At 51.1% G+C, this 22,409-nt stretch overlaps 1 protein-coding gene across 1 annotated transcript; it reads right to left on the bottom strand.

Moving 5' to 3' along the window:
- Nucleotides 1-10,507: 10,507 nt before the first annotated feature.
- Nucleotides 10,508-14,643, bottom strand: LOC309550249 (gastrula zinc finger protein XlCGF66.1-like; the record flags this gene model as incomplete). Its single annotated transcript, XM_082250659.1, has 5 exons — nt 14,536-14,643; nt 14,201-14,335; nt 13,958-14,114; nt 13,829-13,874; nt 10,508-11,138 (listed from the first exon to the last, which is right to left on the bottom strand). Exons 1-5 carry the CDS (start codon nt 14,611-14,613, stop codon nt 10,508-10,510), a joined length of 1,047 nt encoding a protein of 348 aa, XP_082106785.1. The 5' UTR covers nt 14,614-14,643.
- Between the last annotated feature and the right edge of the window lie 7,766 nt (nt 14,644-22,409).

The raw sequence follows: 22,409 nt of genomic DNA, 5'->3' as shown, positions 1-22,409 counted from the left end.
CTCTCTCCTCTCTCCCCACCCTGACACGCTGCTCTCTCTCCCCACCCTGACACGCTGCTCTCTCTCCTCTCTCCCCACCCTGACACGCTGCTCTATCCTCTTTCTCCACCCTGACACGCTGCTCTCTCCTCTCTCTCCACCCTGACACGCTGCTCTCTCTCCTCTCCCCACCCTGACACGCTGCTCTCTCCTCTCTCTCCACCCTGACATGCTGCGCTCTCTCCTGTCTCTCCACCCTGACATGCTGCGCTCTCTCCTGTCTCTCCACCCTGACATGCTGCTCTCTCTCCTCTCTCTCCACCCTGACACGCTGCTCTCTCTCCTCTCTCTCCACCCTGACACGCTGCTCTCTCTCCCCTCTCTCTCCACCCTGACACGCTGCTCTCTCTCCTCTCTCTCTACCCTGACATGCTGCGCTCTCTCCACTCTCTCCACCCTGACACGCTGCTCTCTCCTCTCTCTCCCCACCCTGACACGCTGCTCTCTCTCCTCTCCCCACCCTGACACGCTGCTCTCTCTCCTCTCTCCACCCTGACACGCTGCTCTCTCCTCTCTCTCCACCCTGACACGCTGCTCTCTCTCCCCACCCTGACACGCTGCTCTCTCCTCTCTCTCTCCTCTCTCTCCCCACCCTGACACGCTGCTTTCTCCTCTCTCTCCCCACCCTGACACGCTGCTCTCTCCTCTCTCTCCCCACCCTGACACGCTGCTCTCTCTCCTCACCCTGACATGCTGCTCTCTCTCCTCTCCCCTCACCCTGACATGCTGCTCTCTCTCCACCCTGACACGCTGCTCTCTCCTCTCTCCCCACCCTGACACGCTGCTCTCTCCTCACCCTGACATGCTGCTCTCTCTCCTCACCCTGACACGCTGCTCTCTCTCCTCTCTCCCCACCCTGACACGCTGCTCTCTCTCCCCACCCTGACACGCTGCTCTCTCTCCTCTCTCCCCACCCTGACACGCTGCTCTCTCTCCTCTCTCCCCACCCTGACACGCTGCTCTCTCCTCTCTCTCCACCCTGACACGCTGCTCTCTCCTCTCTCTCCACCCTGACATGCTGCGCTCTCTCCTGTCTCTCCACCCTGACATGCTGCGCTCTCTCCTGTCTCTCCACCCTGACATGCTGCGCTCTCTCCTGTCTCTCCACCCTGACATGCTGCTCTCTCTCCTGTCTCTCCACCCTGACATGCTGCGCTCTCTCCTCTCTCTCCACCCTGACACGCTGCTCTCTCTCCACCCTGACACGCTGCTCTCTCCTCTCTCCCCACCCTGACACGCTGCTCTCTCTCCGCTCTCTCTCCTCTCTCTCCCCACCCTGACACGCTGCTCTCTCTCCCCACCCTGACACGCTGCTCTCTCTCCCCACTCTGACACGCTGCTCTCTCTCCTCTTTCTCCCCACCCTGACACGCTGCTCTCTCTCCACCCCGACATGCTCCTCTCTCCCCACCCTGACATGCTGCACTCTCTCCTGTCTCTCCACCCTGACATGCTGCGCTCTCTCCTCTCTCTCCACCCTGACACGCTGCTCTCTCCCCACACTGACACGCTGCTCTCTCTCCTCTCTCCCCACTCTGACACGCTGCTCTCTCTCCACCCCGACATGCTCCTCTCTCCCCACCCTGACACGCTGCTCTCTCCTCTCTCTCCACCCTGGCACGCTGCTCTCTCTCCTCTCTCTCCACCCTGACACGCTGCTCTTTCCTCTCTCCCCACCCTGACAAGCTGCTCTCTCCTCTCTCTCCACCCTGACACGCTGCTCTCTCCTCTCTCTCCCCACCCTGACACGCTGCTCTCTCTCCTCTCTCTCTACCCTGACACGCTGCGCTCTCTCCACTCTCTCCACCCTGACACGCTGCTCTCTCCTCTCTCTCCCCACCCTGACACGCTGCTCTCTCCTCTCTCTCCCCACCCTGACACGCTGCTCTCTCCTCTCTCTCCCCACCCTGACACGCTGCTCTCTCCTCTCTCTCCACCCTGACACGCTGCTCTCTCTCCCCACCCTGACACGCTGCTCTCTCCTCTCTCTCTCTCCTCTCTCTCCCCACCCTGACACGCTGCTCTCTCCTCTCTCTCCCCACCCTGACACGCTGCTCTCTCCTCTCTCTCCCCACCCTGACACGCTGCTCTCTCTCCTCACCCTGACATGCTGCTCTCGCTCCTCTCTCCTCACCCTGACATGCTGCTCTCTCTCCACCCTGACACGCTGCTCTCTCTCCTCACCCTGACACGCTGCTCTCTCTCCTCTCTCCCCACCCTGACACGCTGCTCTCTCTCCCCACCCTGACACGCTGCTCTCTCTCCTCTCTCCCCACCCTGACACGCTGCTCTATCCTCTTTCTCCACCCTGACACGCTGCTCTCTCCTCTCTCTCCACCCTGACACGCTGCTCTCTCTCCTCTCCCCACCCTGACACGCTGCTCTCTCCTCTCTCTCCACCCTGACATGCTGCGCTCTCTCCTGTCTCTCCACCCTGACATGCTGCTCTCTCTCCTCTCTCTCCACCCTGACACGCTGCTCTCTCTCCCCTCTCTCTCCACCCTGACACGCTGCTCTCTCCTCTCTCTCCCCACCCTGACACGCTGCTCTCTCTCCTCTCTCTTTACCCTGACATGCTGCGCTCTCTCCACTCTCTCCACCCTGACACGCTGCTCTCTCTCCTCTCCCCACCCTGACACGCTGCTCTCTCTCCTCTCTCCACCCTGACACGCTGCTCTCTCCTCTCTCTCCACCCTGACACGCTGCTCTCTCTCCCCACCCTGACACGCTGCTCTCTCCTCTCTCTCTCCTCTCTCTCCCCACCCTGACACGCTGCTCTCTCCTCTCTCTCCCCACCCTGACACGCTGCTCTCTCCTCTCTCTCCCCACCCTGACACGCTGCTCTCTCTCCTCACCCTGACATGCTGCTCTCTCTCCTCTCTCCTCACCCTGACATGCTGCTCTCTCTCCACCCTGACACGCTGCTCTCTCCTCTCTCCCCACCCTGACACGCTGCTCTCTCCTCACCCTGACACGCTGCTCTCTCTCCTCACCCTGACACGCTGCTCTCTCTCCTCTCTCCCCACCCTGACACGCTGCTCTCTCTCCCCACCCTGACACGCTGCTCTCTCTCCTCTCTCCCCACCCTGACACGCTGCTCTATCCTCTTTCTCCACCCTGACACGCTGCTCTCTCCTCTCTCTCCACCCTGACACGCTGCTCTCTCTCCTCTCCCCACCCTGACACGCTGCTCTCTCCTCTCTCTCCACCCTGACATGCTGCGCTCTCTCCTGTCTCTCCACCCTGACATGCTGCGCTCTCTCCTCTCTCTCCACCCTGACATGCTGCTCTCTCTCCTGTCTCTCCACCCTGACATGCTGCGCTCTCTCCTCTCTCTCCACCCTGACACGCTGCTCTCTCTCCACCCTGACACGCTGCTCTCTCCTCTCTCCCCACCCTGACACGCTGCTCTCTCTCCTCTCTCTCCCCACCCTGACACGCTGCTCTCTCTCCCCACCCTGACACGCTGCTCTCTCTCCCCACTCTGACACGCTGCTCTCTCTCCTCTTTCTCCCCGCCCTGACACGCTGCTCTCTCTCCACCCCGACATGCTCCTCTCTCCCCACCCTGACATGCTGCACTCTCTCCTGTCTCTCCACCCTGACATGCTGCGCTCTCTCCTCTCTCTCCACCCTGACACGCTGCTCTCTCTCCACCCTGACACGCTGCTCTCTCTCCACCCTGACACGCTGCTCTCTCCCCACACTGACACGCTGCTCTCTCTCCTCTCTCCCCACTCTGACACGCTGCTCTCTCTCCACCCCGACATGCTCCTCTCTCCCCACCCTGACACGCTGCTCTCTCCTCTCTCTCCACCCTGGCACGCTGCTCTCTCTCCTCTCTCTCCACCCTGACACGCTGCTCTTTCCTCTCTCCCCACCCTGACAAGCTGCTCTCTCCTCTCTCTCCACCCTTACACGCTGCTCTCTCCACCCTGACACGCTGCTCTCTCCTCTCTCTCCACCCTGACACACTGCTCTCTCTCCTCTCTCCCCACCCTGACACGCTGCTCTCTCCTCTCTCCCCACCCTGACACGCTGCTCTCTCTCCTCTCTCCCCACCCTGACAAACTGCTCTCTCCTCTTTCCCCACCCTGACACGCTGCTCTCTCTCCTCTCTCCACCCTGACACGCTGCTCTCTCTCCACCCTGACACGCTGCTCTCTCTCCACCCTGACACGCTGCTCTCTCCTCTCTCCCCACCCTGACACGCTGCTCTCTCTCCTCTCTCTCCCCACCCTGACACGCTGCTCTCTCTCCCCACCCTGACATGCTGCTCTCTCTCTCCTCTCTCTCCACCCTGACACGCTGCTCCTCAAGGGAATCTGAGTCCTCTTCCTCTGTTTCTCCACCCTCCTCTGGGGCTGAAACTAGAGGGGCTTCTGCTGGCTGTTTGGGGGTCTCTATGTTAGACAGCATGTATTTAATCGTGGGATAGTGAGGTACCTGGCGCTGCCCTAATATAATTATAATTACGGGTAATATATCATATATATGGGGTTAGTTCATATATATACATACATAAGGTGCAGTGTATAAACCAATAAATTATGCAAGTAATCAGTTAATCCAAAAACAATGTTATTAAAGTGACTTAGTGCAGGAAATCAGTGCGCATAATTTTCATAAAGTATACGTGAGCATGTGCAGCAGTGATAGGTTGCACCAAATAGTGCTAGCAGTGATATCTCAAAGCAATAGTAAAAAATTATAAAAATGGTATAAAATTCATAAACTGCTAGTTAATATCGGTTATAAGTGAAATATATCAGATAATAAATAATGGACGGTGTAAAAATTTGTAAAAGATTTAAAAAAAATAGAAGTGATAAAAATTAGCTGTGACAAGAAAAAAATGTATGACATATATGGTAGAAAATATATAGATCTCTGGCGGTAAAAAGTTCAATCGTTTGGGTGAATAAAAATTAAGTTCATATAAAGTCCATATGAAAGTGCAAATGAGGGTGGGCTATTGCGGTATTCGGCTCCGTGGGTGCTTTCCGTGGTGCTCCGGGTATAAGGGTGCCGAGTGTGGAAATAGTGCTCCCTTAGTCCCAACTCTGCCCGCACTCACCAGAAATTATCACCCCTACAGGGGTAATCAGCGTGTAAGACCTGAATCTGTTCCCTGGTCCAGGATGGTCCCATAGGCTGATCCCTTTTCAGTAGCCGTATAGACCGTATGTATTATATGCCCCTCATGCTCATAAACCGTGGGTCCAGGGTTATAAATTGGAGGCAGAGCACTGTCAGCAGCCAGGTCCAAAGGAGGAAGTTCCACACACTAGGAGCAGAGTCAGACAAACAACGTGGTTGGTTGCTAGCCGGGAGGTGTGGCAGCAACAAGCCCAGGACTGCAAGAGCTAGCTCTTCTCTCTATTATATTAGGGCAGCGCCAGGTACCTCACTATCCCCACATTTATCTAATATCGACCATTTGTCTATATTTTAGAGGTAGGCAGCAGCCATCTTCAGGAAATCTAGAAATAGATCGTTTTCTCCATAGCGCGGATATTACTGTGAACCATGGATTTAATCGCGTTCATTTCCTTCTGGACTCCTGCGATTAAATCCTTACATGCCCCTGTTGAATCCTTATAGACCAATTTGTCTATGCAGGGTTTACAGAAGGGTTTACTCCAAACCTCCTTAAATTGAGAGGCACAGGCCGGGCATCTTTTCCTCCCTGCCGGTTTCTCTGTGTCTTTGGGCTGAGCCTGAAGATGAGAAGAGGGGGAAAAGAAAAAGGTCAGACCCCAAACAGAAAAAAAAGGAGGGGGGATACACCTACTTAACAGCCACCTCCTCCCCCTGCCAGAGAAGCTAAGCCAGAGTTCCTAGGCTCTTTAGCCTGGGCTCAGCTTGGGGGGGGGGGGGGGCGAGAAAAACAAGCAGGAAAATCCACAGCATTCTGAGGAGCCCCTAGACTCACTCCCCCCTCCCCCAGCCTAGTAGGTAGCCTACCCCTGTGACACCTACCAGAGCTGGGGTGGCGCCACCACCGTGTCCTGCAGTCTCCATGAGAGAGGCTTCTTCCTCCTGTAACATTACGCCGCTGCGTCTTGAACAGGGAAGCCCAGCAGTTGTTCAGAGCAGTTCAGCGGTTTAAATAAACCACCATGGTTCCGACGCCATCACCGCTGTGAGAGCCAGAACCGGAAGTGATGAGACAGAAGCCCCGCCCTTCTCTGTGCGCTCCAAAGGCCGGAACTCAAGGCCTGCACATGCACCCGCTGCCCCTGTATCCGGAAGCCGGACCAGCGAGGAGGACTCCTCACCGTTGCGGGCAGCAGACCTAGCCCTCCACCGCCGATCGCCTCCATGGTCCTCTGACCAGGACAGGTATCAGCAGAGCTCCACACCTGCCTCCTCCTCCGGGAGGAAACACAAAAGACTGGGGAAGACGGTGGATGTTCGCCCCTTTATTCACCTGATCCTTTGTGTTTCCTGTCTCTGGAGGTGGAGCCTATATCTCCTGTGCTGTCCTGGACAGACGACTGGAGAAAGCTGACTGGTGGAGATGGAGGCAACGGTGACTCTGGAAAAACAGTGTCCATGAGTACAGAGGAACTTGCCCGGGGGCCTGCCCAGGAAGGGGACCACTCCAGAGGATAGAGTCAGTGGACAGGTGTCAGCACACACAGAGAAAGGGGGTGTCGAGTTTAGAACCCTGAGGAGAATTTCAAGCAGGAACAATTAAAATATCTTCACTTCAGTGGCAGAGTGAAGCAGCAGCCTTGCCGCATCCTAAAGTCAGTTGTCCTCAATACTGTGAATAGTTATTAGTTGGAGTATCCCACTCATCCCTTCTCCTATCCAAGTTCTAAATAAAACTACAAAACAACATCCCCTGGACTGATTATTGACTGAGCCAAGAAATTAGTGATACGTTTCTGCAACCAGTTGCTAAGGGTAACCCAGAAAGTGTTATATCCAGCAGTCCTGTAGGGGGCAGTGCTACAATATTATTTGTGGATCTATATCTCATTACAGATTATACAACCCCCTCGAGTCAAGTTCCTGGAGAAGCAGTGTATCTGCGAAACATGTACAGAACGATTGGATCTGGTCTGGGGATCCCCCCTTTTGGGGAGACTTCACAGCTGACACCCAATCCATAAGAGGAGGTGTTGTACGTTGTATTTTCCTAGTCCTTGTACTGGACCGTATCTGGATGTTTGTGATGTATTTTTATACAATAATTTTTTTTTTGTGTGTTGCCCTTCAAGGGGATTTTTTTTTTTTACTCATGTATATATAATAAACTTTTGTATTTTTTTTTTTTTATTGTTCAATGGTTTTTATTGAAAATTTTCAGTACAACATACAAAGAATGCAAAAAACATTGCAAAGAAATATTGTTCCAAGTAAAGAATGACATTGAACAGCCAACCGCAGCGAATCTGCGTCAATAACAACCAGACATAAATAGCAAAACATGGGGTCATCATAATAACAGCAGTAGGTGTCAATTAGTCATCAACTAGATCTAGGCTTAAATTCAGGGTAGAGCAGGCGTATGTAAATGGTGGTACCATTGTAACCAGGGTTGCCACAAGGAGAGGGACTTTTGATAGTTCCCTCCGCTCGAGGCAAACATCTGTTCATACATACTGTGGGTGTGCACCATGTCTAGGACTTCGTGGATTGAGGGGGGTTGCGTCCGTTTCCAATTCCTTGTAATGGACAATCTAGCTGCCAAAAGAACATGGGTGACGATGTGTCTAAGAGCAGGGGAAAATGTTTGTATGGTGATATTAAGCAAGGCGAGAGCCGCGGTGGGTGTTACCACGGATTTCGTGATTTCTGTGATCGTATGTAAGACATCTTGCCAGTATGTACGGAGAGACGGGCAGTCCCATAGAATGTGGTAAATGTTGCCCAGGTGCCCGCAGTTCCTCCAACATAGTGGAGAAGAGTGCCCATAGAATTTCGCCAATTTGGTAGGTGTTAGGTGCCAGCAAAGTGTGATTTTAATTGTTTGCTCCCATAAAGCCGAGCATTTGGCGTGTTTATATGCATGCCTCAGTGCTGTTTGCCATTGAGCTGTAGTAAACGATTGGTGGAGATCCGCCTCCCATTGAAGAAGAGGACGCGACTTGGTAAACGTGGATTTGTCTTGTAAGGCCTGGTATATCAGTGATATGCCTCTAGAGGCAGCAGACGGGTTGAGTAGGAAATGCCATACAGTGCTTGGTAGTCTGTAACATGGGGTCGGTAAGGTAGAGAGAAGATGCTTAAGTCTGATATAGGAAAAGAGTTCAGAGGCAGGAAGATGGTATGTGTGTTGAAGGGACGAAAAGGGTTTTAACTTCGTATTGTGGAACAAATGTTGTATTGTCAGTATGCCCCGTGTCTTCCAAGCTGTGAGGGAAAACTTTTGTATTTTTATAATACTTTCTCATTGTGAGTTCATACGGCACCATGACAGTCCTCAGTGCCTTCAGTTTGCTAGTTTATTGTTAACCACTTGCCGACTGCCGCACGACTATTTACTGCGGCAGTCAGCCTCTCCTGGGCAAAGTGACGTAGTACTACGTTGCTCGCCCACAAGCCTGTAGGGTAGGCCCCACTCGTTCCCTGCCTAGCCAGTGTGTGTGACCGGCGGCTCCGATGGCCACCGGCCACTCGCGATCTCCCACAGGAGAGGGAGAAAGACAGACGGCTGATGTAAACACAACCGTCTGTCATTCTCCCTGAAGTAATGACAAAGGCTATGTGATCCTGCTATATAGGATCGTATGTCTCTGTGATGACTTCACAAGCCACGCCCCCTAACAGTTAGAATCACGCCCCTAGGGACACACTTAACCCCTTGATCACCAATAAAGTAAACCCCCCTCCCTGCCAGTGTCATTTTTACAGTAACAGTGCATATGTATAGCACTGATTACTGTAGTAATGTCACTGGTACCCCCAAAAGTGTCAAAAATGTCAGTCAGGGGTCCGATCTGTCCGCCGCAATGTCGCAGTCCCGCAAAAAAAAAAAAAAAAATAGCAGATCGCCACCATTACTAGTTAAAAAAAAAAAAAAACTATAAAAATGACAAATCTTTCCCGTAGTTAGTAAACGCAATAACTTTTGCGCAAACCAATCAAAATACGCTTATTGCGATTTTTTTTTTTTTTTACCAAAAATATGTAGCAGAAAACAAATTGCCTCAAAATGTTAAAAAAAATTGATTTTTCAATTTTTTTTGAGAATTTCATATAAAAAAATGTGAAAAATATTATTTTTTTCAAAATTGTCGCTCTTTTTTTTGTTTATAGAACAAAAAATAAAAAAATCGCAGAGGTGAGCAAATACCACCAAAAGAAAGCTCTGTTCGTGGATAAAAAGGACGTCATTTTCATTTGGGTACAGCGTCGCACGACAGTGCAATTGCCCATTAAAGTCACGCAGTGCTGAATCGCAAAATAGGCCCTGGTCTTTGAGCAGCCAAATCTTCCGGGGCTTAAGTGGTTAAAGCCCAAATGTGGTATTTTCAAATGAAATAAATGGTTGGTGTTATTGACTTGTGTTCTTCACAGTCTAATGTACCCATAAGAGTATGATCTCAGGTTAGGTATGAAGCCATACCTGATGAAGGACAATAGGTGACATTATGGCCACTAGATGGAGTCAATGTTCATAGGAAATAAAATATGGCCAAAACCCATCACAGCTGGGTAAATGCTGCTCATATTCATTCAACTATTTTTGTGTTTGTGAAAGGTTACACCACAAAATGTACTCAGCCAATGAGAGGTACGGACTCCATTTTTATTTTTCTCCTGCTATCAATGACCAACACGGGACATCCATGTCTCTGGTGATCTCCGATCTCCTTATGAAGTGTTTCTTACATGATGAAGATCAGCCATGGAGTATATCTGAGGTGTATATCAGGGTGTGCTTCATCCCCACATGTCCACCAACATTCATATAGAAGACATTTCCCGCACTCAAGGCACTAATACACCTCGAGTGTTGTGTGGGATCCCTGATGTACAGGAAGACAGGACTTCAGTGAGGAACGTTTCCATCATTTAGCACAGTGGCTTCTCCCCCATGTGAGATCTCTGATGTCTGTAAAGACTGGACTTCTGTGAAAAACATTTCCCACACTCAGGACAGGAATACGGCTTCTCCCCTGTGTGAGATCTCTGATGTGTGTAAAGATCGGACTTCTGTGAAAAACATTTCCCACACTCAGGACAGGAATACGGCTTCTCCCCCGTGTGAGATCTCTGATACGTGTGAAGTTCTGATTTTGACTAGAAAATTTTCCTGCACTCAGGACAGACATACAGTTTTCCCCCCCTTGTGAGACTTTAATGTGTAAGAAGTACAGTTTTTAGTACAAAACATTTTCCGCACTTGAAAAAGGAGTATGACTTTTTCCCTGTGTGACACATCTGATGTGTGATAAGTTCTGATTTTCATAAAAAAAAACCTTTCCCACACCTAGGACCGGAATGCAACTTCTAACCTGTGTGCAATCTCTGATGAATATTACGTCTGGACTTTTCCGAAAAACACTTCCCGCACACAGGACAGGAAAATGGCTTCTCCCCTGTGTGAAATCTCTGATGCTTTTCAAGATTGGCCTTCTGTGAAAAACATTTCCCACACTCAGGACAGGAATGTGGCTTCTCACCTGTGTGAGATCTTTTATGCACCCTAAGTGTGGAGCGAACACGGAACCACTTCCCGCACTCATCACAGGGATACGGCTTCTCCCCTGTGTGACACCTCTCATGGTCGGCAACTTCTGATTTTCTTCTAAAACATTTCCCACACTCAGAACAGGAATACGGCTTCTCTCCTGTGTGAGTCTTCTGATGTTTGAAAAGATCAGACTTTTGTGAAAAACATTTCCCGCACTCAGGGCAAGAATGTGGCTTCTCTCCTGTGTGAGTTATTTTATGCACATTAAGACTGCATTTAAAACGGAAACACTTCCCGCACTCAGCACAGGAAAAGCTCTTATCTGTTGGAAGGACGGCACCGTCCCTCACGGTCTGAGGTTCCTCAGGATAAGAGGAATACGATGGTCTGGCACCATCCCTCACAGTCTGAGGTTCCTCAGGATAAGAGGAATACGATGGTCCGGCACTGTCCCTCACAGTCTGAGGTTCCTCAGGATAAGAGGAATACGATGGTCCGGCACCGTCCCTCACAGTCTGAGGTTCCTCAGGATAAGAGGAATACAATGGTCCGGCACCGTCCCTCACAGTCTGAGGTTCCTCAGGATAAGAGGAATACGATGATCTGGCACTGTCCCTCACAGTCTGAGGTTCCTCAGGATAAGAGGAATACGATGATCCGGCACCGTCCCTCACAGTCTGAGGTTCCTCAGGATAAGAGGAATACGATGATCTGGCACTGTCCCTCACAGTCTGAGGTTCCTCAGGATAAGAGGAATACGATGATCCGGCACCGTCCCTCACAGTCTGAGGTTCCTCAGGATAAGAGGAATACGATGGTCCCGCACTGTCCCTCACAGTCTGAGGTTCCTCGGGATAAGAGGAATATGATGGTCCGGCACTGTCCCTCACAGTCTGAGGTTCCTCAGGATAAGAGGAATACGATGATCTGGCACTGTCCCTCACAGTCTGAGGTTCCTCAGGATAAGAGGAATACGATGGTCCATCTACACTGTGTGGTGCCGGATGGACATTTGAGGTAGCCGGGTTTTCTCCTGGACTATACTGTGTGATGTCCTCATCTTCTACTTTACAGTGTGGAGACAAAGTGAGAGAATCCTCTGAGGTTTTCCTCATCTCCCGATCATCTACTAAAAAAGAAATACAAAGATTATTACTAGACATCAGCAGATTGGTTCCCCTAAGCCAGGACTCCGCCCACATCAGGCAGCTTTCTCTCTGAGGATCTTACAATTCCCCCCTCAAGGTAACTAGTAAATGGGTCCTCTGATCTCCTACCAGTTCATTTCTTTATTCATGGACCTTAGTCAGAGAGTGAGGAAACAACGAGAACTGTCTTTTATGGGAGTGACAGTGATGAGGGGTTTATAGGACGAGTGTCCCCTCCCCCTCTATCACTCATTGCCATCTTCCCAACACAAGAAGTCCTGCACTTCCTTATTTAGTCCATGATTTAGTCATGAATAACAGCGGGGCTGAGTCCCACCAGAGGTCAGAGAGTGAGGATGGGGGGAGAACAACCAAGATGAAGACTGGACTGATCCTGAAGACCACCATTGGGTTACTGACTCCTCCCTCATCACTTTCTGTTTAAGGTTCCAAAGTTGGAGGATGTTATCACATTATTATCAACATGTAAAAGTCTGTCCTCCAATCAGATCATCAGATATAAAATGTCCAGCTGGTAGGAAATGGGAGTAACAAAAGAGAATCCATATTATGTGTATATATAGCAGTGGGTAGAGGGGAGAGAGCAGAAGTCAGGAGTATGTAATGTACAACATAGAGTATATAGTGCATGGATCAGGAGTAAGTAATGTACAACATAGAGTATATAGTGCAGGGGTTAGGAGTATATAATGTACAACATAGAGTATATAGCGCAGGGATCAGGAGTATGTAATGTACAGCATAGAGTATATAGTGCAGGGGTCGGGAGTGTATAATGTACAACAGAGTATATAGTGCAGGGGTCAGGAGTACGTAATGTACAACATAGAGTATATAGTGCAGGGGTCAGGACTCATAATATTGGTATTCAGTAGAAGCTTCAATGTTTACATGAGACAAGTTGCAGAGGTCCCACACCACTGCCTCCCATCTCCTGAGACTGCTCTCAGTGATTTGGATGTGAGACTATACAGACATATCCCTCCACCCGGCACAGCCAGCAAATAACAGAACAAGTAACCCTGGGAGGATTGTTCTGTCAGAGATCTTACTAGACCCGAGCATGAGGAAAACTCAAAGCACATACCCCAGGTGCCTAGGTCTGGTAACACCTATAGGGAAAGCCAAGATTTTGCTGCCAGCTGAACCCCAGAATCTCCATAAATCCAGTCTAGAGACATAAATTGTGTCTGCAGCACAGAGAAGGAAGATTATCCGAGAGAAATACAGGAATACAGGACGGGAAACAGAGTTCAGGAAAGTGACCAGGGGATTACAGGCTGATATCACCCAGTCTCCGTCATACTCTGGACCAATCAGTGAGCAGTATGGGTGGAGGAATGTATTTAGTGTTAATGACCCACCTGTGCTGATCTCTGTAGGAGTGTCCTCCTCTATAAATGTCCCCGTTATTCCATCCTCCTCCATAGACTGCTGATCATCCCTCACATACGTCTCTTCTTCTTCTGCTTTAACCTCAAATTCTATATCAATTGGATCTCCACTCTAAACCAAGAAAATGAGAGAGAATATAATCTGTAAAATATAAGCTTTATTATTGCGACTTCACATAAAAAATCCACACATTTTCTACACAAGTCCATGTTCTGGATGCTCCGTCCCACCAACCTTGTAACAGTGAGGGATGGTGTGACCTTCCTGTGTGGAATCCCGGGAATACAGAGGACGGGGACATCTCTCTGGTGGGTTCCTGGTATTAGGTGGCTCCATCATATCCTTGTGTCCTTCTGAAAACTCCTCCATCACTCCATACTCCTCATCCTCCTCTTTATACTCTTCTATAACAACAATATTATAATCCCCGAGGATTCCACTCTGAATATATAATAAAACATTCATTGAAAAAAAAAAAAGCTGTGTATAAATCAGAACTGACAATAAAGTCAATCCTCTACCTGATGATGGTGAGGGATGGTGTGACCTTCCTGTGTGGAATCCCGGGAATACAGAGGACGGGGACATCTCTCTGCTGGGTTCGCATTACTGGATCCATCTGTAGGAAACACACACACTGACTGAATACATTGTTTCTATGTGTTTATCAGATGATGGGGGATCTAGGTGGACCCTCCGTACTGCTCTCTCCTTTACAATAAAGTCTCCTCTTACCCGGTGATGTGAGGGGCGGCTGATTCTCCATCATGACGTCCTTGTAGAGATCCTTGTGTCCTTCTAAATACTCCCACTCCTCCATGGAGAAATAGACAGTGACATCCTGACACCTTATAGGAACCTGACACACACAATGATACAGTCACCATCCAGACACATCCCTTGTCTGTTACTGGATAATGTCCCAGAATTCCCAGCACCGCTCACCTCTCCTGTCAGCAGCTCCATCATCTTCTTGGTGACTTCTAGAATCTTCTGCATGTTGTGTCTCTCAGGTTTTTGGGAGTCACATGGAGGCACTGTGATGGTCATATGATCACCTGACTTCAGAAGAGGAAATCTCTGTATTGAGGAAGCAATAGGAATATCATGTTAGAATCCCAGTATCCTCCTCACCTCTTCGGTCAGGTCTGTGTTTTATTAATAGAGATACGAGTGATGTCATGTGACCTCCCAGAATCCTCCTCACCTCTCTGGTCAGGTCTGTGTTTTATTAATAGAGATAAGAGTGATGTCATGTGACCTCCCAGAATCCTCCTCACCTCTCCGGTCAGCAGGTAGATGATCTCCAGGGTGAGGTTTAGTATATTCTCAGTCATGTGACTCCGGTCCTCCTCCATCCTCATTTGATCTATACAGGTCTCCTTGTAGACGGATAACTTTGGGAAATGAAAGTAAGAATTATTTGGATGGTATTGGTCACACAATAATAGTATGTTGTACATTAAAGAACTATTGCCCCATGGGAAAACATTCGGTTTGGGCTGTTTAGTTTTTGGAGGTGAGCCCTGTGTGGGAGATCAGTGGAGGTGAGCCCTGTGTGTGTGAGATCGGTGGAGGTGAGCCCTGTGTGTGTGTGAGATCGGTGGAGGTGAGCCCTGTGTGTGTGTGTGAGATCGGTGGAGGTGAGCCCTGTGTGTGTGGGAGATCGGTGGAGGTGAGCCCTGTGTGTGGGAGATCGGTGGAGATGAGCCCTCTGTGTCTGAGATCGGTGGAGGTAAGCCCTGTGTGTGTGAGATCGGTGAAGGTGAGCCCTGTGTGTGTGAGAGATCGGTGGAGGTGAACCCTGTGTGTGGGAGATTGGTGGAGGTGAGCCCAGGGTGTGAGATTGGTGGCGGTGAGCCCTGGGTGTGAGATCGGTGGAGGTGAGCCCTGTGTGTGTGAGATCGGTGGAGGTGAGCCCTGTGTGTGGGAGATCGGTGGAGGTGATCCCTGTGTGTGCGAGATCGGTGGAGGTGAGCCCTGTGTGTGGGAGATTGGTGGAGGTGAGCCCAGGGTGTGAGATCGGTGGAGGTGAGCCCTGTGTGTGTGTGAGAGATCAGTGGAGGTGAGCCCTGTGTGTGTGGGAGATCGGTGGAGGGGAGCCCTGTGTGTGGGAGATCGGTGGCGGTGAGCCCTGGGTGTGAGATCGGTGGAGGTGAGCCCTGTGTGTGGGAGATCGGTGGAGGTGATCCCTGTGTGTGTGAGATCGGTGGAGGTGAGCCCTGTGTGCGAGATCGGTGGAGGTGAGCCCTGTGTGTGTGAGAGATCAGTGGAGGTGAGCCCTGTGTGTGTGAGAGATCAGTGGAGGTGAGCTCTGTGTGTGTGAGAGATCGGTGGAAATGAGCTCTGTGTGTGCGAGATCGGTGGAGGTGAGCCCTGTGTGTGTGAGATCGGTGGAGGTGAGCCCTGTGTGTGGGAGATCGGTGGAGGTGAGCCCTGTGTGTGGGAGATCGGTGGAGGTGAGCCCTCTGTGTGTGAGATCGGTGGAGGTGATCCCTGTGTGTGCGAGATCGGTGGAGGTGAGCCCTGTGTGTGTGAGAGATCAGTGGAGGTGAGCCCTGTGTGTGTGAGAGATCAGTGGAGGTGAGCTCTGTGTGTGTGAGAGATCGGTGGAAATGAGCTCTGTGTGTGGGAGATCGGTGGAGGTGAGCCCTCTGTGTCTGAGATCGGTGGAGGTGAGCCCTGTGTGTGTGCGAGATCGGTGAAGGTGAACCCTGTGTGTGTGAGAGATTGGTGGAGGTGAGCCCTGTGTGTGGGAGATTGGTGGAGGTGAGCCCAAGGTGTGAGATCGGTGGCGGTGAGCCCTGGGTGTGAGATCGGTGGAGGTGAGCCCTGTGTGTGGGAGATCGGTGGAGGTGAGCCCTGTGTGCGAGATCGGTGGAGGTGATCCCTGTGTGTGCGAGATCGGTGGAGGTGAGCCCTGTGTGTGTGAGAGATCAGTGGAGGTGAGCCCTGTGTGTGTGGGAGATCAGTGGAGGTGAGCTCTGTGTGTGTGAGAGATCAGTGGAAATGAGCTCTGTGTGTGCGAGATCGGTGGAGGTGAGCCCTGTGTGTGTGGGAGATCGGTGAAGGTGAGCCCTGTGTGTGTGAGAGATCAGTGGAGGTGAGCTCTGTGTGTGTGAGAGATCGGTGGAAATGAGCTCTGTGTGTGCGAGATCGGTGGAGGTGAGCCCTGTGTGTGTGGGAGATCGGTGAAGGTGAGCCCTGTGTATGTGTGAGAGATCGGTGGAGGTGAGCCCTGTGTGAGAGATCGGTGGAGGTGAGCCCTGTGTGTGGGAGATTGGTGGAGGTGAGCCCAGGGTGTGAGATCGGTGGCGGTGAGCCCTGGGTGTGAGATCGGTGGAGGTGAGCCCTGTGTGTGGGAGATCGGTGGGGGTGAGCCCTGTGTGTGTGAGATCGGTGGAGGTGATCCCTGTGTGTGGGAGATCGGTGGAGGTGAGCCCTGTGTGGGAGATCGGTGGCGGTGAGCCCTGTGTGGGAGATCGGTGGAGGTGAACCCTGTGTGTGGGAGATCAGTGGAGGTGAGCCCTGTGTGTGGGAGATCGGTGGAGGTGAGCCCTGTTTTTGGGAGATCGGTGGAGGTGAGCCCTGTGTGGGAGATCGGTGGAGGTGAGCCCTGTGTGTGGGAGATCGGTGGAGGTGAGCCCTGTGTGTGGGAGATCGGTGGAGGGGAGCCCTGTGTGTGTGGGAGATCGGTGGAGGTGAGCCCTGTGTGTGTGGGAGATCGGTGGAGGGGAGCCCTGTGTGGGAGATCGGTGGAAGGGAGCCCTGTGTGTGTGGGAGATCGGTGGAGGTGAGCCCTGTGTGTGTGGGAGATCGGTGGAGGGGAGCCCTGTGTGTGTGGGAGATCGGTGGAGGGGAGCCCTGTGTGTGAGATCGGTGGAGGTGAGCCCTATGTGGGAGATCGGTGGAGGTGAGCCCTGTGTGGGAGATCGGTGGAGGTGAGCCCTGTGTGTGTGAGATCGGTGGAGGTGAGCCCTGTGTGTGTGGGAGATCGGTGGAGGTGAGCCCTGTGAGGGAGATCGGTGGAGGTGAGCCCTATGTGTGAGATCGGTGGAGGTGAGCCCTGTGTGGGAGATCGGTGGAGGTGAGCCCTGTGTGGGAGATCGGTGGAGGTGAGCCCTGTGTGCGTGAGATCGGTGGAGGTGAGCCCTGTGTGTGTGGGAGATCGGTGGAGGTGAGCCCTGTGAGGGAGATCGGTGGAGGTGAGCCCTATGTGTGAGATCGGTGGAGGTGAGCCCTGTGTGTGGGAGATCGGTGGAGGTGAGCCCTGTTTTTGGGAGATCGGTGGAGGTGAGCCCTGTGTGGGAGATCGGTGGAGGTGAGCCCTGTGTGGGAGATTGGTGGAGGTGAGCCCTGTGTGGGGGAGATCGGTGGAGGTGAGCCCTGTGTGTGTGGGAGATCGGTGGAGGTGAGCCCTGTGTGTGTGGGAGATCGGTGGAGGTGAGCCCTGTTTGGGAGATCGGTGGAGGGGTGCCCTGTGTGGGAGATCGGTGGCGGTGAGCCCTGTGTGTGAGATCCGTGGAGGTGAACCCTGTGTGTGGGAGATCGGTGGAGGTGAGCCCTGTGTGTGGGAGATCGGTGGAGGTGAGCCCTGTGTGTGTGGGAGATCGGTGGAGGGGAGCCCTGTGTGTGTGGGAGATCGGTGGAGGGGAGCCCTGTGTGTGTGGGAGATCGGTGGAGGTGAGCCCTGTGTGGGAGATTGGTGGAGGTGAGGCCTTTGTGGGAGATCGGTGGAGGTGAGACAGTGGTGAAACTATCAGGTCACAAAGGTCATACTTGCAACAGGGTAAATGCTCTGACCCTGAAGGGGTTATTCTACAAATAATAAATGTTGGGACAGCGCTTGCACTATGGATAAAATATCTGAACCCACAACACGATAATTCCAATAAAACTTTCTGATAACAAAGTGTCAGACAACTCCTGGGGTAATCTGGCAGCACTTACTCAGAAGACCCCCGGCTGTAGATGAATAGGTGTGCTGGGCTCTGTAGTCCCTCAGAGTTTGTGGTGCCTGTGAAGCAATATACCCCTATATAGCAGGAAATGGGGAATATTGGCATAAAGAGCAGAAGCTCTAATCCACTGCCAGGGTCTCGGTCACAGATACTCCGGTGGATGGCGGGCCCGGATACGGCTTAGATGTAACCAGAGAGGGCGCTCTCCTAACCTGGTGACATCTGACGTGTTTGGATTGGAAAACACAAATCTTTGTCCAGGAGGGCTATTGGCAGGCAAAGGGGTCCTAAAAAACATCCTACCCTAAAGGGGGTGTGGTTAAATAGAGTCTGAGGTGAAAGAGGGATGAAGGGAGAAGAAAGAAAGAAAAAGAGAGAGATAGGGAGGGAAGGAGAGAGAAGGAAAGAAAGAGGGATGGAGGGAGAGCAGGCACAGATCCTACACCACAATAGCAATATGTGTATGGCAGAACGTTTAACAATCAGCAGATAAAGATACTCCAAATACCATCCCCCCAGGCAGATCCCATCAAACAAATACAATAGATGGTCAGAGATTGCAGACATGATACAGGAGATGGTCAGAGACTGTGCGGACATGATACAGGAGATGGTCAGAGACTGTGCGGACATGATACAAGAGATGGTCAGAGACTGTGCGGACATGATACAAGAGATGGTCAGAGACTGAGGACATGATACAGGAGATGGTCAGAGACTGTGCGGACATGATACAATAGATGGTCAGAGACTGAGGACATGATACAAGAGATGCTCAGAGACTGTGTGGACATGATACAAGAGATGGTCAGAGACTGTGCGGACATGATACAAGAGATGGGTTCAGAGACTGAGGACATGATACAAGAGATGGTCAGAGACTGTGCGGACATGAGACAAGAGATTATCAGAGACTGCAGACATGATACAAGAGATGGTCAGAGACTGTGCGGACATGATACAAGAGATGGGTTCAGAGATTGCAGACATCATACAAGAGATCGTCAGAGACTGTGCGGACATCATACAAGAGATGGTCAGAGACTGAGGACATGATACAAGAGATGGTCAGAGACAGTGCGGACATGAGACAAGAGATGGGTTCAGAGATTGCAGACATCATACAAGAGATGGTCAGAGACTGAGGACATGATACAAGAGATGGTCAGAGACTGTGCGGACATGAGACAAGAGATGGTCAGAGACTGCAGACATGATACAAGAGATGATCAGAGACTGCAGACGTGATACAAGAGATGGTCAGAGACTGCGGACATGATACAGGAGATGATCAGAGACTGCGGACATGATACAAGAGATGGTCAGAGACTGTGCGGACATGAGACAAGAGATTATCAGAGACTGCAGACATGATACAAGAGATGGTCAGAGACTGCAGACATGATACAAGAGATGGTCAGAGACTGTGCGGACATGATACAAGAGATGGTCAGAGACTGTGCGGCTATGATACAAGAGATGGTCAGAGACTGTGCGGCTATGATACAAGAGATGGTCAGAGACTGTGCGGACATGATACAAGAGATGGTCAGAGACTGCAGACATGATACAAGAGATGATCAGAGACTGCAGACATGATACAAGAGATGGTCAGAGACTGCGGACATGATACAGGAGATGATCAGAGACTGCGGACATGATACAAGAGATGGTCAGAGACTGCAGACATGATACAAGAGATTGTCAGAGACTGCGGACATGATACAGGAGATGATCAGAGACTGCGGACATGATACAAGAGATGGTCAGAGACTGCAGACATGATACAAGAGATTGTCAGAGACTGCAGACATGATACCAGAGATGGGTTCAGAGACTGCAGACATGATACCAGAGATGGGTTCAGAGATTGCGGACATGATACAAGAGATGGTCAGAGACTGCAGACATGATACAAGAGATTGTCAGAGACTGCAGACATGATACCAGAGATGGGTTCAGAGACTGCGGACATGATACCAGAGATGGGTTCAGAGATTGCGGACATGATAGAGAAGGTCAGAAGCGAAGGACACAGCTGACAGCAGAGGCTTCTCACACAGCCATGAATATATACAATGTTCTGTGTATGGGGGAGGGGAGGGATGTCAGTGAGTACACCGGTCAGTGCAGTTTCCTCACTACATACAAAAAAAAAGAGACAAAAAGCCGAGCTATCATGATTTTCCCCCAGGGACTGAACTGCAGGGTAGAAATACCCCTCTGGCTGCTTGGATGGCATCAGGTCGGGCTGCCATATTCATCTTCACCTTGCTGAGGCTAGCCACACCCCCTCTCTGAGTCCCACCCAATCATTGAGAGGCAAACGCCACCTGACCTCCTTGCATGGTAAATCCGGTGGAGAGGATGAGGCAGGGGGAGGATCTGAGAAAGCTCTCATATTAACCTGTGTGTTACCCCAGCACTGGGGGGGGGGGGGGGGGTTACGATGCAGAGTCTCTACTAGGCTGGCTGCTGCCCGGGACATTGATACATTTTTGGGATTCTCCTTGGGACAGCAGTCAATTTCCTGTGAATGTCCCAGGAAATCTGTGAGCGTTGGCAACTATGCATTCCCCCAAAATCCAGTCCCTCTCAGACTCCTATTGTGTGACTCATCATAGTGTCTCTGGAGGGGGCGCTGATCATTCCCGTGTAAAATCTTACAGAAATCTTCCCTAATCCCGACCTTTAATTATCATTTCATCCCCCACATACAATGTCTGGAACCGCAATTTACTGACACCAATAACTCCCCTCGTGGTACAGACCATAAATTCACTCATTGTAATATACGGGGTTATTCTACATTTCCACACTATACAGTATCTCACAAAAGTGAGTACACCCCTCTTAAAATGTCCAAATTGGGCCCAATCAGCCATTTTCCCTCCCCGGTGTCATGTGACTCGTTAGTGTTACAAGGTCTCAGGTGTGAATGGGAGCAGGTGTGTTAAATTTGGTGTTATCGCTCTCACTCTCTCATACTGGTCACTGGAAGTTCAGCATGGCACCTCATGGCAAAGAACTCTATAAGGATCTGAAAAAAAGAATTGTTGCTCTACATAAAGATGGCCTAGGCTACAAGAAGATTGCCAAGATCCTGAAACTGAGCTGCAGCACGGTGGCCAAGACCATACAGTGGTTTACCAGGACAGGTTCCACTCAGAACAGGCCTCCCCATGGTCCACCAAAGAAGTTGAGTGGCATGCTCAGCATCATTACCAAAGGTTGTCTTTGGGAAATAGACGTATGAGTGCTGCCAGCATTGCTGCAGAGGTTGAAGGGGCAGGGGAGGGGTCAGCCTGTCAGTGCTCAGACCATATGCCGCACACTGCATCAAATTGGTCTGCATGGCTGTCATCCCAGAAGGAAGCCTCTTCTAAAGATGATGGACAAGAAAGCCCGCAAACAGTTTGCTGAAGACAAGCAGAATAAGGACATGGATTACTGGAACCATCTCCTGTGCTCTGATGAGACCAAGATAAACTTATTTGGTGTCAGGCGTGTGTGGGGGCAACCAGGTGAGGAGTACAAAGACAAGTGTGTCTTCCTACAGTCAAGCATGATGGTGGGAGTGTCATGGTCTGGGGCTGCATGAGTGCTGCCGGCACTGGGGATCTACAGATCATTGAGGGAACCATGAATGCCAACATGTACTGTGACATACTGAAGCAGAGCATGATCCCCTCCCTTCAGAGACTGGGCCGCATGGCAATATTCCAACATAACGACCCCAAACACCTCCAAGATGACCACTGCCTTGATAAAGAAGCTGAGGGTAAAGGTGATGGACTGGCCAAGCATGTCTCCAGACCTAAACCCTATTGAGCATCTGTGGGGAATCCTCAGACAGAAGGGGGAGGAGCGCAAGGTCTCTAACATCCACAAGCTCTGTGATGTCATCATGGAGGAGGGGAAGAGGACTCCAGTGACAATCTGTGAAGCTCTGGTGACCTCCATGCCCAAGAGGGTTCAGGCAGTGTTGGAAAATAATGGCGGCCACACAAAATATTGACACTTTCGGCCCAATTTGGACATTGTCACTTAGGGGTGTACTGACTTTTGTTGCCGGCAGTTTAGACATTAATGGCTGTGTGTTGAGTTATTTTGAGGGGACAGCAAATTTACACTGTTATACCCCGTTCAGACAGGGGCGACACGACTTGCTGGGGCGACCTGTGAAGTCGCGG

Source organism: Pelophylax lessonae (genome assembly GCF_965119305.1).
Source record: "Pelophylax lessonae genome assembly, chromosome: 3".
Classification (NCBI taxonomy): Eukaryota; Metazoa; Chordata; class Amphibia; order Anura; family Ranidae; genus Pelophylax; species Pelophylax lessonae.
Note: the sequence above shows the minus strand (reverse complement) of the source record. Positions and strands in the feature narration are given on the sequence as shown.